We start from the raw sequence: 17,366 nt of genomic DNA, 5'->3' as shown, positions 1-17,366 counted from the left end.
TGATGCAAAGGTCATAGCTTCCCAGTTGCCCACAAGCTGTCCATACCGTACTATGTCTTAGAAGCCATTCTTTGTTTTTGTATCCAATTGTCTGATTCCCCCCCTCTCTAGATTCCTTTTGTGAATCTTAAGGGCACTGTTGCCCTCCTTTGCTCTCTTTTTTAACATAATCGTTGCTTTGAGAGAAGTTGCTATGAGATAAGAAGCAATATAATGTAAGAAATAGATGCAGAATACCAAGATAACCTCTTGTGCATTTTAAAGTATGAACACACTGAACGCCAAGAGACTATATTGCTGTTTTCTTAATATAAAACTCTTTTGCAAGCTGACAATTTTTGTTTAAAAAAAAAGTCCCCAGGAAAGGCATTTCTTTATTGTAGAAATAGCAAATTAAGGAATGTTTCACTTCCCATTGCAAAGGCTAAACAATGAACACAGGCAGCACACAAGAAATGCTGTCCCAAAAATCTTTATGATATATATTATTCCATAAGGGAATAAAACACTACAGTTTGCTATGTATTGTATATATTAAATAATAAGTAAGAGTACAGTCCTTCATAGCCTTATATTTGCTGCTGGGAGAGACTAAGGTCTGTCAATTGTGGGCCCCTCCTGCAGCTGCACAGACAGCATGGTGGATTGAACGCTACCGTCAATGGTTTTCTTGTCATTAGTAAATGGCATAGAATATTGACTAGGATGTATGTTGAAGGGGTTACAGTGACAGCCACAACACTGCTGGATCTGTTATCATGCGGGGAGCCTGATTTGGAATCCTCAGCTGGCACAGCAAAAACAAAAAAGCAAAGTAAAAAATGCCACAGAATGGTAACCTTTGCAAACTGACAGGGATTCAGGTGCAGTTGTCAAATCTGCTAGTCCACTGCTGCTTCTAGACACTTGTGACAATTAGGTTTGAGATGAAAAACAGGTTGTTCATCTGCTGGCTTCCACTGTTGGAGGCAGTATCCCTCTGAATGTCAGTTTCTGGAAATCACAAATGGGTTGGTGCCCTTAGTTTCTGCTTGGGGGCTTCTCACACGCATCTGGTTGGCCACTGTGAGAACAGGATTCTAGATGAGATGAACCACTGACCTGATCCAGCAGTGTTCTAAGTGCCAGATTTACGTATAAGCTAAACAAGCTATAGTTTAGGGCCCCACTCTCTTAGGGCCCCCAAAAAAATTTGAAGGAAAAAAACACTGGATGTACATTTCCAAAATATATGATAAAAAACAAATAAAACAGTGTTTTGTGTTGTGTAGGCTCCTATGATGTAAGTAATGTCTGCTAGCCTTCTCCCTAAAATATCACTGGTTTGCTCATTTCTATATATAGGGTGCCTACATTCTGCATGGACTGGTTGCATGGCAACATGTGCAAATGGCTATTAGGTCCTTAAATACCATATAATAAATAATAATAATAATAATAATAATAATAATAATAATAATAATAATAATAAATTTTTATTTATACCCCGCCCTCCCCAGCCAATACCAGGCTCAGGGCGGCTAACAACCAATAATAAAAACAAGTTGATTAAAATACAATTTAAAAGATTAAGATACAACATTAAAACATTAGGGTGCAATCTCTTCATAGGAGGAGAAAGGAAAAAGAAAGAGGGGGAGGGAATCAAACTGATTCTAAGCCAAAGGCCAGGTGGAACAACTCTGTCTTACAGGCCCTGCGGAAAGAAATCAGATCCTGCAGGGCCCTGGTCTCATGAGACAGAGCGTTAAACCAGGCCGGAGCCAGTGTTGAGAAGGCCCTGGCTCTGGTTGAGGCTAATCTAACTTTCTTAGGGCCCAGGACCTCTAAGGTGTTGCTACATATGGACCTTAAGGTCCTCTGTGGGGCATACCAGGAGAGGCGGTCCCGTAGGTATAGCATATAAGGTAAAGGGACCCCTGACTATTAGGCCCAGTCGTGACCGACTTTGGGGTTGCGGCACTCATCTCGCTTTATTGGCCAAGGAAGCATGGCCAGCATGACTAAGCCGCTTCTGGCGAACCAGAGCAGCGCACGGAAACGCCGTTTACCTTCCCGCCAGAGTGGTACCTATTTATCTACTTGCACTTTGACGTGCTTTTGAACTGCTAGGTTGGCAGGAGCAGGGACCGAGCAACGGGAGCTCACCCCATCGCAGGGATTCGAACCGCCAACCTTCTGATCGGCAAGTCCTAGGCTCTGTGGTTTAACCCACAGCGCAACCCACTGGTATAGCATATATTCAGCACAAAAACAGCAACAATTTGTTGTTGACAAAGGACAGCTGGACATATAAAAAGCCGCATTACCTTCAGTAGCTTAGGGCCTCATCAAACCTAAATCTGGCCCTGAGTGTTATTCTTTATGTTCCTACACTGGTTAAAATAACAGATCATACAGTAAGTATGCTGTGCAGTGGCAATGATGATGTACCAGCAGCAGCAACAACAAGAAACAACACGTGCTCATGTGCGCACCCACACATCTATAGTGTGGCTGTATGTGAAGCTTTCCATACCGTATAGTGCCCCAACCATTCAGATGGTCCATCAAATATGTTTGGGTTGGGTGGAATTCAGTTGCTATGCTAGCCATAAATAACTACCTCATATGTTAAACTAATACAGAGTTTATATTATCAGTTCTCCACTGTAATCCATGTGACAGGATTAACCAGTTGTATTTAATCTTTCCTGCTTTGACATTTGCCTGGGTGATGCTTATAGAATGCTAACTGGTTTATAGTTAGAAAATGTCTACTTATAATTAAGGTTTTCATCCTTTTCTGCACACTGGGAGACTTTTTCTTCTTTTTTTGATTAATATATCTTTTCCATAATTGAGGGTGTTATCACCTTGTGACTCAAAATATGAACTTGTCACAATGTGGGAGATATCACAGCTTAGAAATCTTATGAATAAGCTAAACCATTTGCACGTTTATCTTCCAATAAAGTAGCAACATCAACTTTTCTGAACTTCCTGTCAGACGTTATTCCAGGAAACAGCACATGTCATATTTAAGACCTTTTAGATACCACCAGGTTTCCAGAAATCACTAAAACACTGTCACTGACTGTTTTTTGTTCTTCTTGTTGTTATTTACTGGAAATAATTTCCTATGAACCAGGGATCAACCAAATGTAACGGAGAGCAAATTGCTCAAATATAGACTTGAAAAGGAATGCAGATCTCTGCAGTGGAATCTGGACTATAACTTCCTCATTGTAATCACACCAGACACAGCTTCCACTGAGACAAAACGAAAAGATAACCTGCTCATTGGTACAGAGATTAAAACATATATACTTAAAGGATATTATCAAAACTGGGGTTATTTTTTCAATATGATCACTGTAGACATCATTATATGGAAAAGCACTTTTCATGTACAAGTTCTCATATACAGATACCAAGTACGAAAGATACTGGCTCCCGATGCTTTGTAAAGAAATACGGACATAAAAGTGTCCCAATATCCATTTCTGTGATGGAGAAAGTCTTTTTGCAGTGAGAGGAATTATCCTCAACAGAGGAAATGTTTCACCATTGGAGAAAGCCCCATTAGGGAGTAATACAAACCCAAGATTCACTAGTCTTATCCCCTTTGCTTAGTCATGTGGCCTGGCAACCTAGCAGAATATATGCCAGCAAAAAGGGTGTAAGTTTATTTTAAAGGTCTGCTTTTCCTTAATCCAGCTCAGCCAGCAGTAGCCCTGCTCCTGTTTGGACCTGGTGTACTCTATACTGGCTGCCTGGCTGCCCACACTGATAATTGTCCCATTAGAGGAAGTTTCACACTGTCGGGAGAAGGAAATTCTGTTGAAAGCAAAAATAAGAGCAACGGAAGCAAAGACCAACAGCAATCAACATCAGTTTAAAACTATGTTTGAAACCGATAACAAAACTTTTAAGAGTCTCTTTTAAAAACTTGCATATTAGAAGCCTACACAAAGAGCAGTGTTTCAGTTGGCACCTAGAAGCTAACAAGGAAAGTGCTAGGTGAAATAGACCGGGGAAGGGCTTTCTGCAAGCAGTTCACCCCAACTATATTCCTGTGATCCTAGAGGGCAGTGAACTATAGCCAATATATTTTTCCTGGTTCTCATCATAATGTACATAATGCCCCATCACCCTTTGGGGGGTTTGATTTAGGAAAGCTCTATGATGTGAGATTAACAAACTGAGATCCCTGTGTAAATAGATTCAGGTAGGTAGCTGTGTTGGTCTGACGCAGTCAAAATAAAAAAATAAAAAATTAGCACCTTATAAACCAGCTAAGTTTGTTCTTGGTATAAGCTTTCGTGTGCATGCACACTTCTTCAGATACACTGAAACAGAAGTCACCAGACCCTTATATATAGTGGGAGGGTGGGGGTGGGGTTTTTCTCAGGAGGGTAGTAGGAGATGGGTGATTGGCTCAATGGGTATGGTAAACCTGTTGACCGACTGCTAACGACTGCAATTAGTCCTACAGGAAAAAGGAAGGGATAGTATGCAGATGATTAGCATATGTAATGAGACAGGAATCCAATATCTCTATTAAGACCAGGTCTCTCCATAGTTTTCAGTTTAGCGATAAATTGTAAGTCCCACTGAATGGCAGCTGGGCAATTCACTCAAGATAATATTTATTGCGGCCATAGGCCCATACAGGTAAAAACAACACATAAGTGACAGCTTGTGCCGTGGGGGAAAAGAAAACAAACAAAAAGAAAAAACAGTCGCTAAAACACCACTATAACAATAAAATACTATAAGATGGAAAGGCATGCTACGCCTTAATTAGCTTGTAGCGCTCCTTGGCGTCGCTTTTGGGAGAGGACAGCGACCAGGAACCTAGCCACTTTCAGGGTCGTGTGGGAATCCTTGTCCTGCAAGATTTGGGCAAGGTGGAATTTTGGTGGGGTACCCTCTAGTTTCTGTATGATTGATCCCAACAAATTTGCCCGTGGCACATTGAACAAGGGGCAAGTGAACATAATGTGCTGAAGCGACTCCGGCGTCACCTTATCACATTCGCACGTGGCGGGGTCTTGGCCCTTTGAGAATCTATGTCTCAGGACATTGGAGGGGAAAACGTTGAACCTCGCTTTGGTGAAGGCCAGTCTATGGGCAACAGTCGAAAGGGAGGAGAGGTATGATGGAACGCAATAAGTTAAAGTGATACCAATGTTCTGGGGCGAACAAACACCTCCCCCCAGCATATAATTTTGCTGTAAGTCGATGTCATCCAGTCTTTGACGGATCAGTCTTTGAGCAGTGATTTGGTCTAGTTTTAGGGAATCTGAGGGAGAGATTCCATAGCTCAGGAGTTTGGCATGAATTTTACTAGTCCAAAGGCTGGAGAAATCATCTCGCCATAAGCATTGGACAAGGTAATGGTTTGGTAATCTATGCCACAATGATAACCAGTAATTGAAGACTTGCTTCCACAGGCAAGTTTCTAAGGATGCGATCTTCAATTCTAGTCGCATGGCTGCGTTGCTTACGCACAGGGGGAGCATTAGGAGCCGACGTAGGAATTGGCTTTGCAGAGTCTCAAGGGGAGCAAGGTCTGTCATCACGGCCCAGAGCGGGGCAGCATAAGCAAGCACTGCAACCACTTTTGCCTTGAACACCTTTAGGGCCGAGGGAACATGCAGAGCTCCGTCCGAAAAGAAAAATCGGAGGAGCGCATATGACAGGGTTTTGGCCTTGTTAAGTAGGTGTTGAATTTGAGCTTTCCATCCCAAGTTGTATTGAAAAATAACTCCTAGATATTGAAATTTTAGGACTTGCTCTATTTTTGCTCCACCAAGCTTCCATTTGTATAATCTCCGGCTTCTGGAGAAAATCAGAATCTTGGACTTAGCATGGTTGATGGTTAATTGGTTGAGTTGGCAATACGTGGCAAAGATCTTCAGAGCTCTGGTTAGTCCAACACGTGTATAAGATAGAATTACCGCGTCGTCCGCATATAAAAGGAGTGGGCAGCGGTAATCCGCTAGTCTAGGCGCGTGTGTACTTGGAGATGAGTTAACTAGGGGTGCTCGCATGTCGCTGGGCAGCTGGGCTTTGTTCTGATTTATACAACTGCATCACATTAAAATTGGACATTTGTAAAGGTAAAGGTAAAGGTAAAGAAAAAGGTACCCCTGACCATTAGGTCCAGTTGCGGACGATCTGGGGTTGCGTTCATCTTGCTCTATAGGCCGAGGGAGCTGGCATTTGTCCGCAGACAGCTTCCGGGTCATGTGGCCAGCATGACTAAGCTATTTCAATGTTTTTTCGATATAAAAAAAAGTTTTCTTACCGTAATATGTCAAGCGCCCCCTGGCAACATTTTTCCCTCTAGAGTTCTCAGTAATGCACTCATAGAGACCCGCATCTTCTTGTTGGAAATTTGGAATTTCAATCATGCCATTGGATTTCCTCAACATTACTTTGCTTGGAAATGGCATCCCATCAGCTCTTCTCCAGTTAATCCGAGGTACTGGGCTGCAGAAACCAAATGCAATGAAGGCTTTTGAAGATAATTTTAAAAGAACTGATTAAAAATGAAACAAAATATTGCAGCATATGAAGGAATTAATAATATTTGGTACTTTAAAACAACACCAACACAACATTGTGATAATTTATTCTACAGTACCTGTTACACTTTCATTGACCTGGAATCTAGAACTTGATACTCAGTCATTATCTAAGATTGAGACATAGTCAAGTGAGCCAAGACTTCATTGCGGTCGGATGGATACACTAATCCTAGGTAGGATTGACAGACACTCTAGGTCCAAAAGCATAAATATGTGTTATTGTTTTAGTCTTTTGGTCTCTGGAAATTCTCAGGAGGTATTCTAATTTCAGTTCTAATTCTATCATCACGGGAATCAGATTTTTTTTTGGGGGGGGAGGAATCCATGGGTCAAAGTGAAATTTAGCCCAAATTTTGCAGACTCCCATAGTTAATGTTTTCTCAATTAAACACTATAATCCTAGCTCAGGAGGTTGCCAAATATGTGTTTGTGAATAGTCATACCACCTTAGAATCAGCGTGGGATAGTGGTTAGTGCTATAGCAGGACATGGGAGACCATGGTTCAATCCTCACTCAGACATGAACCTCACTGGGTGACCTTGAGCCAGTCATTCACTCTCAGCATAACTTACTTCACAGGTGAGAATAGAATGGGGAGGAGGCAAAGTATGTACTTATTTGTTTTAAACAAGGCAGCAGAAAAATCTTATTAATGTACCACATGTGCAATAATAGTGAGAAGTTGTTTAGTTTATAACTGGACACAAAGATTGTAACTATTTATATGCAACTAAAAAAATGTGGCATATTTAAAAGGATCTCACACCATCCATTTAACGTACAACATAACTTTTCTGTTTCCAGCTATTGCAATATGGACAAATATGAATACAAACTTACTTTCCAAGGGCAAAGCATTCCAGCTTTACTATCGAACCTTTAGCAGCTGGAAGTGATTCAGGAAACTGAACTTCTATTTTGGGTTCGTATTCCCCCATTACTCCTGTTATTCCAGAAAAGGAAAAGAGTGATTAGGGAAGGAGGCTTGTATCATTGAGCCCCAGGGAACAACTATGCAACAAGACTTCTTTGGATATTTTAAGGAAGGGATTTATTATTTATTATTTCTTTTAGCTTCCTAGTAGTCTTCTGGTTGACAACTGTCATTTGGTTGACAATTCCTAGTAGCCACTCTTGTCTTTGGGTTCTTTCAATATACTTCATCAGAATCACCACTTAACAGTATCCTACATGATGACATTACACCCCAAAATAAAGGAAAGTATAAGATCCATAACTAGCAAGGCAAAGGCAACATAAATATTTTTGTTAGAGATAAATTATGCATTGAAAAAGTGTGTATTCCAAAGAATTAGAAACCATTGAGTATTACACTAAGCAACTGTTAGTTGCTACATTACATAAGCATAAACTCATACATACCATCAGTACGCAGAACTAAAGGTGTCGGCGAGCCAAGAACTTTGGCATTTGTTACGGTACTTGTCACAACACATGTATAATTTCCTACATCAGATGGCTCTACTTTGGCTATGTAGAGATGCCCAGTTTCCTGAGAAACAAATCGACGACTGTCTTCTTGCACAAATGATGGATATTCATTGAAGATCCAAGCATAAGAATGCTCTGAAAGTCAATAAATGAAAATACGCATTAAATGAGATGCATTCTTAAGCAGATAAATCCCAAGGTTGTTTGCTTGCATACAGTTATGGGAAAGAACCCATACCTAGTAGGAATAATACAGCACCATATGCATATGATTTCACCCATAATTATTCACATCTCTAAAGCAACAACAGCTTTTTGGTGCTTTTCTAGAACAAGGGTGTGACTTTAAGAAAACAGTCACACACGTATATATTTGACTCCATATTACTTCACTTGGGACTCAGCACTTAGGGCAAGTTGTTAGATTATAGGAGAAGTGGATTTGGTTCCATTCCTTGTCCATTCTGGCAATTCTAAGATGATAAGAAGGGCCAAAAATGTGGCACTGGCATGCCACATGTCACAAATTTCAGTAACCATAATCCAGTGCAGTTGCGCACGCAAAGGTTCATTAGGATTTGCAGCATGCAACTTGGTATTGGACTGCCAATGTCATCTAGTCAATTTGAAGTAGTATGGCAATGGGAATAGATCCGATAAGAACTGCGGTTACTATGTAATTTAGTTTTATAGATCACAGTTTATGGACAGAATATGGGTGTGTGTATCAAAAGCCATTTCCTATAGGAGCTGGTATGCTATCTTTCTTGAAGCTCATATGCTTGAATAAGGTTTTTAAAACATGGTTTCAAAGGTAGATATAATTTTCATCCTTAAAAAATAAGTAGATGAATATAAAAGCCTTTGCAGCTTCTATAGCAACTGATTTCAGTTAATTATAATCTAACTGACCTGCCTAGTAGTCATTAACACATCTTGCCAAACTTCCTCACTGCCTTTACAAATCTTGCCTGTGTGTAACCTAGTAATTTACAAGTGGGCCTGGGAAATTATTTTCATGCAGCTACAGAAAAAGAAAATTACTGAATAGTATTAGTATTGCTTTGCCAAGAAATAAGAGAACAGAAAGGTTAATTCACACTATGTAAAATGTTGCACAAAACTAAAAACAAACTAATGCAAATTATTGAAATATTTATGGTATCTGTTAACAACAGAAAGAAGTTCAAAATTTGATTGCTTTTCCAATTATCTTTAATTGCCCTTTATTAAACTATAAAGTTATACCATTATGTAAGCTAGAAAAAAGCTAACAATGGCAAACAAGTAGATTCCTGGTAATTTAAAAGAGTTTCTAATTATGCATTTCTTAAATTTATAGCCTGCCTTTTCACCCAAAGGTCCACAAGACGTCTAACAGTAAAACTAAAACTAAAATACAGAATATCAGAAATGAAGAAGCCAGGTAAATCAATCATACTAATAAAAACTAATTCTATCTGAACAAATTGCAGCATACAGCGGTACCTTGGGTTAAGTACTTAATTTGTTCCGGAGGTCCGTACTTAACCTGAAACTGTTCTTAACCTGTAGCACCACTTTAGCTAATGGGGCCTCCTGCTGCTGCCGCACCGCCGCTGCACGATTTCTGTTCTTATCCTGAAGCAAAGTTCTTAACCCGAGGTACTATTTCTGGGTTAGCGGAGTCTGTAACCTGAAGCGTATGTAACCCGAGCTACCACTGTATTCACAATGTTCACAATAACTCAGTTGATGATGAAGATATTTAAACCATGGGCAAGTTCATATGGTGATAGACTCAGAATACAGTTTTTCAGATCCCAAGTGGGCCTGTAGGTCATAATCAGCACTTTTTGAATGAACCACAGGACATGGATCAGTAAGGCACGAAACTGTTGCAACATGGGAGACACCTGCTTTCTAAAGCCAACTTTGATGCACTCTGAGCCAGCTGAAGTTTCTGAACCTGCATCAAACAAGTTTATTAAGAGGAAGAGAGACAGAGGAAGAGGGGACCCATTTCCCCCACCTGGTGGAATCATAGTAGAGTTGGAAGGGACTCCCCAAGGGTAATCTGGTCCAATCCTCTGCAATGCAGGAATCCTGTCCACAGCTGCCTCTGTGTGGCTATTAGCAAAACAATCATTTCTGTTCATAAAACTTTGCATCAGCTCCACATATCTAAAATAAAGTTTGTTTACAATCTCCATCAAGCTGATAGCCATGATACTGTCTGTAATTAGCAAAATCAGTTGCTTTAGCCCTTCTGGATGAGATGAGACACCGGAGAAATTGCTGATTCACCTCCATCAGTGATACAAGGTATCTTGTAAGGAAAGGGCAAACAGAAGGCAAGTTGACATTATTCATATGAAAATACAGTGGTGCCTCGCAAGACGAAAAGAATCCGTTCTGTGATTCTCTTCGTCTAGCGGTTTTTTCGTCTTGCGAAGCAAGCCCATTGAAGGATTAGCGGATTAGCGCTATTAGCGGCTTATCTGCTGATCGGATCAGCTGATAAGCGGCATAGCGGCTTAGAAAAAGGGGGGGGGAGGAAAAAAAACCAGCAGGAACTCGCAAGACATTGTCGTCTTGCGAAGCAAGCCCATAGGAAATTCAATTTGGGAAGCACCTCCAAATTCGTCTAGCGAGTTTTCCATCTTGCGAGGCATTCGTCTTGCGGGGCACCACTGTATTCACAAATTTAAAGGTGTTATTGCTTTTATGTTAAGGGAAGACACAAAAGCAGTTCATGTTAATGATGTCTTCTGGGTAACTTATATAAACAAGATCATGGTAATCAGGAAGAAAATTGAGTTGTAAAGCTGTCACTCAAAGTCAGAGGTTTACTTGGACTTTTGTTTATCAGTTAAAAGCCATAACATTTACATTCCCATGTTAGGGTAAGATAGTAGTAGCTCTGCGTTAAGACCTGTCAATTCTTATCTAGGAAATGAAACGCACAAATGTAGAACTTATCTATAAGAAACAGATGTGTCCATGTTCAATCATCTTCTAATTATTTAAGAACATTTAAATAACAGAATAATAAGAATATAAGCCCAAATTTATGGGATTCTTTGCTTATGTTAAAGATTAATTCAACATGATGCAATCTTTAGAAATTGCACAAATATGCTCTAAGTTCTAAACAAATTAGCTTTCTTCCATTTTAAGATCCTTGCCTGTAAACCTTCCAGCTGGAACAGGGGTGGGCAAGATTACTTTCTCCTAGAAATACTACCCTGCTGAAATTCTAAGAGGTAAACATTTGTATAAGAAATGTATTGTAACTATTATTTATTATCCTAGTCTATTTTATATTTTGATGTCTAGGCTTTACTGGAAAAGCATACATTTATAATAAAAACTGAAATTGGCATGAAAAGAGCCTTACTTACTAATTCTTGCTACTATGGATCAAGAATTGAACACACCAAAACAGTTCTAAGTGAAACTGCTTAACTGTCTTAATCAGATGTAGGTGGCTAACAAGTAGCCTAAAGCTTCCCAACTATTAAACAATACATTAAGGAAAGTTTAGTACTTAACAAATAACCAACATTGTTTCAACATGTAATAGCTGCAAAATCAGTGATATTCCCAGTGCACTGTGAAGGCCTTCCAGGAAAATTGGATCAAACCAACTCAAGCAACTGTGACAAGTAGTGACTTCTGGCACCCAGGTATAGATTCTGAATCAACCGCAGCATACAAACTGAGTGAAATTTGAACATAACAAGATGAGAAAGGCTGTGCCTGCAAATAATCCACTACAGCTTGGATCAACTGCACCCATAAGCAAAGAGTTGCAGTAAACAATACCCAGTCTAACAAGGAAGAAATGTGTTGAGGAGCAAACATAGGTTTCCATCATTCCTCCCTGGCTTTCCCACAATATTTATGTCTGTATGTGGTTCCTCAAACTTTGGGACAGCTTGTTCTGGCATTTTTCCTTCTCTTTTTTAAAGCAGGGTTTAGCAATATCATTTAGGTAACAAAGTTTTAAAATGAATATCTCAATTGGAACAATTGTCGCATGTGCTAACAGTGTTCAAAAAGTTTGGACAGAGATTAACATGGTGACATGTCCAATTTGCTGTGTTCACTTAAATTAACCACCCTTTAACGAGACTATTCTTCAATATCATCTTCATTATTAATTGAGGGCAAATTAGTTCTTACACCGTAACAGCTCCCACGTGTTTTCCTTGCACTTTTTGCAATTTATCTCACTGACAATCCCATTTGTGTCACAAAACCTTCTACTTACAGTAAATTCAAATTCCTAAACTATTATTCTAATTCTTAGTCAAGGTATGTAAGCTTATGAAGCAAGACTACTTCATATTCATAGCAGAAGATTGGGACATTTTAGGTGGCCAAAAGGTAGGAATGCAAATCTGAGTAATTCCTGTGCTTAGGAAAGAGCACAGCAACTTTAGCCCCGACCTGCACCCTGAGGCAGTGAGAGGTAAAGGCTGTTTCCTCCACAGCCAGTTCCATAAAACATTTGTTAATTGGACATGACACTCACAGAGTGCAAATGCAATAATAGTTGGTTATTTCTTCTCTATTTCTTCAATCACAAAATATTAGATGAGCATATTTAAACCCGATTTAGAATATATTTTCCCATTTCCACATTTCTCAAGGCTGTTAACAGGGCTTGACTTCTGTTTTAATTTTGCAGAAGTCTTGGTTCTTTTTACTAAATAACACTAGAATGCAATGTTAAAGGCTGGTACTGCTTAATTTTCTTACACTAGCAGAACAATCGTTCCAGGCTGTGGGATGTTTGGATTCAGCAGAGGCATCATATTGCTCAGCTCTCTGGACTAAGGAGGCCTCCTGCCAAGCACTGAGGTGGGTGGCAGGCTGGTGTGGCATTGATGTATAGGTCATTTCTAATATTGGGCTATTTTATATTTCAGTGTCTATATTTTATTGAGAAAGTACAGATTTATAATAAAAAAAATGGATTCAAGGAATCTTCCTTACTGATTCTCGCTACTACAAAGCAATAATTGATCACACCCTAATTTTACGAGTAATCTCTGTTGCAAAACTTTCTGTTGTTGACAACGAGAAATAAAAATATGCACAGGATTACAGCCTTAATCAAATGTTCATTGCACTTTAAAACAGAGTGCAACATTCCGTCTGTAACCATCTGCAATAACTTAATTTTGTATTGTTGAAATCAAAGCAAAATTGCATTGTTTCCTAAATAAAACTGTAGTAAACAACCTCTCATGTGACTTTTGTTTCATATATTACACACACACACACCCTTTTCTAGTGAGATTACTAAATAAATAATAAAGCTTCTCTTGTCAATTACATTTCTTCAGTTGATTTCCTATTAAACATAGAAATAATTTGTTTTAGTAATATCCTGGGATATACATTCCTTCACTTCAGCTAGATGTTTTTGAACTTTTTTCAGGCCCAAAGCTGCATAAGGAGTGGAGATTTGACATACACTATTCAACAGTATCCCCCCCCCCGAACTCCATTTTTATTTCTTTTAAAAAATTTATCTTTTACCTAATCAGCTTACAGCCTGCTCTTCCTTGAGGCTTGAAGTGACACATTTGGGGTTGCATGCAGTCTCTTATCCAGGCACAGATTAGGATCAGGACCCTGTTTTGAATACTATAACATAGTCTGTGAGAGTCTTCTGGAGACATGGTGGAAAGAGTGATCAGATGCTGAGGGGGAGGAAATAGGGGAGTTGGAGATAGACCAATCCCAGAAAGGGTCTGATCCATGTTGGCTGTGGGCTTTTGTGTTAATCTCTGAAATTACAACCCAGCACCTTCTTTCTGACCCCCTGCTGGTCAATGAACCCCATAGTTCAATGCACCCCATAGTCCATCACAAATAACTTGTGTCACTCCTCTTAACCCTTGCAAGCCTGGAAGTCGCTCAAAACTGGAAAACCACGGGAGCGCATTCTAAGGACAGGTAGTGGTCTTGAGTGTTGGACACAGCACTTTCAGAACACATAAACTACCATCCTACTTAAGGGAATTGTTAAAGATAATCTTATATTCTTGTAGTCATGGCTGGGAATCAGCTTTTCTCTCTTGGGTGATTTAGTACAGTGTTTTGCTTGTAGGTTAATGCACTGTTGCTTCTGTGGTCCTGTGTTATGATAACATGTTTTATTAAAATTAATAAAAAAGAGTGCTCGCTTCAGAAGCACATATACTAAAATTGGAACAATAAAGAGACGATTAGCATGGCCCCTGCGCAAAAAAACCAAAATGATTTGGACTCCTTGGCAGGTTTTGAATAAACATCCACAAATTTATTTGTTGAATATATGATAGATAAGGCAATGATATGTACAATTTTACAAAATACAAAGGATAATATGTGTAAAGAAACCAAAGAGACAAGCTGAGGAAAGTCCGGGGGGGGAGGGAGGGGAGGGGATAAAAAAGGGGAAAATATGTAAATGGATTGATAAGCTGGTTGTTAAATATATATATATATATATATATATATATATATATATATATATATATAATAAAAAGACAAAAAAGAAAAATAAGAGAAGTGGAAAAGGGTAGATGCTACCTGTGACATCTCTCTCTCTCTCACACACACACCCTGCTAGTCTGGTGACAAATGCACATAGACCAGGTGAGTGACTTAATGCAAGCAGAATTGTATGATATATTTCAGAAATGCAGTAGTTGGGCAGACATAACAAAAGTGCATGAACCAAACATTACTTTGATAGTGAATGGGAAATCAAAACGGTATTCCTCTGCTGCCTTGTTCAGGACAATTCCACTACTTTAGTAACTCTGCTAAATCTACTTCAAGATGCTCAGCTAGATGTAAAATCAGGTTATCTCCAAAGCACTGTTAAACAGGCATATGGATGCAAATTTTATACATGTGATTCAATTCTTGCATATATATTTTTTAAAAAAACATGCTAAACAGCAGTACACTGAAAAATACAGATCAACCTTGACAGTTCTTGTGCCTACAGATCCACCCACTTTTTTGTTTTCCGCATTAACACCTAATTAGGAAACGGAGCAGATGTTTTCTTGATGAGTAGTATAAAATCTGTGAAATTAATTAGTGAAACAACATATAATATTTGTAAACTTACAACAGCCTATGTGTAACTGGGCTAATTGAGAGAACAGAGTTGAGCATGGATGCTTTCAGTATGTCCAGTGTGCAGTAATGGCTGAAGTGAAATTACCGTACTTTTCGCTCTATATGACGCACTTTTCCCCCTCCAAAAATTAAGGGGAAATGTGTGTGCGTCCTATGGAGTGAATGCAGGCTCCTTGGCTTCAGCAATAGCAACGCAAACCCTCTGAAACGCAGAGGGAGCGCTCCCTCCGTGCTCTGGAGGCTTTGCATTGCTTTCGCTGAAGCCTGGAGAGCAAGAGGGGTCGGTGCGCACTGACCCCTCTCACTCTCCAGGCTTATGGGATAGCCGCCTGAAGCCTTCAGAGCGCAGCGCGAGTTCCCGCTGCGTTCCGGAGGCTTTGGGTTCCTTTCGCTGAAGTCAGGAGAGTCTTGCTCTCCCGGCTTCAGCAAAAGGAACCCGAAGCCTGCGGAGCGCAGCGGGAACTCATGCTGCGCTCTGAAGGCTTCAGGGATCTCTGGGGCTGACGGTGGGGAAAGCAGCGCTTCCCCCGCCAGCCCCAAAGAGCAGGTCAAAAGGAACCCGAAGCCTCCGGAGCCCAGCGGGAACTCCCGCCGCGCTCCTGAGGCTTCGGGTTGCCTTCACTGAAGCCTGGAGAGCAAGAGGGGTCAGTGCGCAGCGACCCCTTTTGCTCTCCAGGCTTCCAAGGTAGCCGCCTGAAGCCTCCAGAGTGCAGCAGGAACTCCCGTTGCGCTCCGGAGGCTTCGGGTGAAGGCACCTTGTTTTAGAGGGGGAGAACAAGAAAAAAAAATTCCCCCTCTCTGCGCAGCGGCTCTTCAGAGAAGCGGCAGGAGAAATGGAAGGGGCTCCGTTTCTCCTGACGCTTCACTGAAGGGGCGCTGAGCAGAGAGGGGGAGAATTTTTTTCTTCTTGTTCTCCCTCTCTAAAACAAGGTGCGTCCTATAGAGCGAAAAATGCGGTACTTGCATTACATTATTCCCACCAGTTCTCTTTTTAACCTGTTTGCGATAACCCAGCTCACTGAGTTCTGGATTTTTATGAGTGGCAGGCCTCAATCCAAAACTAAATCCTGTCTACCTTCAGTCCTTGCTCCGTATTTCTTTTGTCATGTTAATGGCCCTGGCGTGGAAAGGAAGCTTAGCCTGCATTTTTCCACTAGCCTGGCATCTTCCCTTCAATACTCCCAAAATCAGCTAAATTAATTTCTAACATTCACAGACCTTAACAGTTATGGGTGCCCTTGCACCCCCAAACTCTGTTGCCCCTGATCTGTAACAGTACTTATGAAGGTGCCAGGTGAAAACCAGGGCTTTATAACCAGGGCTTTGACTGATTAAACAATCTACAACCTTTTAAATGTGTTTAAGGGGGGGGGTCCTTTTGTTTGATTTTTGGTTATTTATTTTGTTTTCTTATTTTGTAATTTTATGTTCTGAACTGCCCTGTGATCTTTGAATGCAGGGCAATACATAGCTGAACCCTTGATTTTTATTTCCTTATGTGATTTTTCTGCTGCAACATTGCTTTTTTTTAATGAAGCTATTGTTCCCTGCCATGAGCTATTTAGAGTAAAGCTGAGCTATAAATATTTTAATTAATTAAACAAAACATTTTGGTTAGAAACAGTGTCAGCATTGGAATTAATCAAGTATGAGGATTGTGGGTTGTTGTTGTTTTTCGCAGTATGTGTTTGTGTGTCTCCATTTTATCCTCACAGAAATCTTAGGAGTGAGGCTAGCCTGAGAAAATACCCCTGAACTTCCACAGGTATGTAATGATATTTGTCTTTCCACATTTAAATGTAGTTTATGACAGATGTTGCAGAAGTTGGACTTAGAATTAACCATATGCAATGTTGTTTTCTTTGCCGTTGCCTTATTTGTCAAAAATGCATTCAACCTTCAAATGCAAATGCATATGAAATGGTTTAGAAACGTGGACAATTCATATTTTAGATCTATGTTAAATTGTACCAGAAATTAACAATGAGCCTGGAAGCAAAATTCCATTTCCCCTCTGAAATGCTTACAATACCATTTTGATTTGAAACAGATGCATATCATTAATCTTTTTGGCATAAAAGGTTAATTATTTAGCAGATAAAATCCAAAAAGGTGACTTTCCAGCTTGATGTGGGGATGAAAATGCATGTCACCTCTTCAGAAAACCAGAACAAGGAAAGTTATGAGAGCAATTACCTACATAA

The 17,366-nt window shown here is 40.0% G+C and overlaps 1 protein-coding gene across 3 annotated transcripts in view; it reads right to left on the bottom strand.

The window, feature by feature from the left end:
- LOC310701129 (contactin-3-like) overlaps positions 1–17,366 on the bottom strand; it is a 164,839-nt gene that overhangs the window by 49,937 nt on the left and 97,536 nt on the right. For all 3 annotated transcript variants that reach the window (XM_083491446.1, XM_083491447.1, XM_083491445.1), the window contains 3 exons: positions 7,963–8,166; positions 7,420–7,522; positions 6,296–6,480 (listed from right to left, as the gene is read on the bottom strand). In XM_083491446.1, the coding sequence (XP_083347572.1) occupies positions 6,296–6,480; positions 7,420–7,522; positions 7,963–8,166 (492 nt within the window). The remainder of the gene's footprint in view (positions 1–6,295; positions 6,481–7,419; positions 7,523–7,962; positions 8,167–17,366) is intronic.

This window comes from Podarcis liolepis, assembly GCF_965112155.1.
Source record: "Podarcis liolepis genome assembly, chromosome: 2".
Lineage (NCBI taxonomy): Eukaryota > Metazoa > Chordata > Lepidosauria > Squamata > Lacertidae > Podarcis > Podarcis liolepis.
The sequence above is the reverse complement of the archived record's forward strand: the minus strand, read 5'-3'. Positions and strand labels throughout refer to the sequence as shown.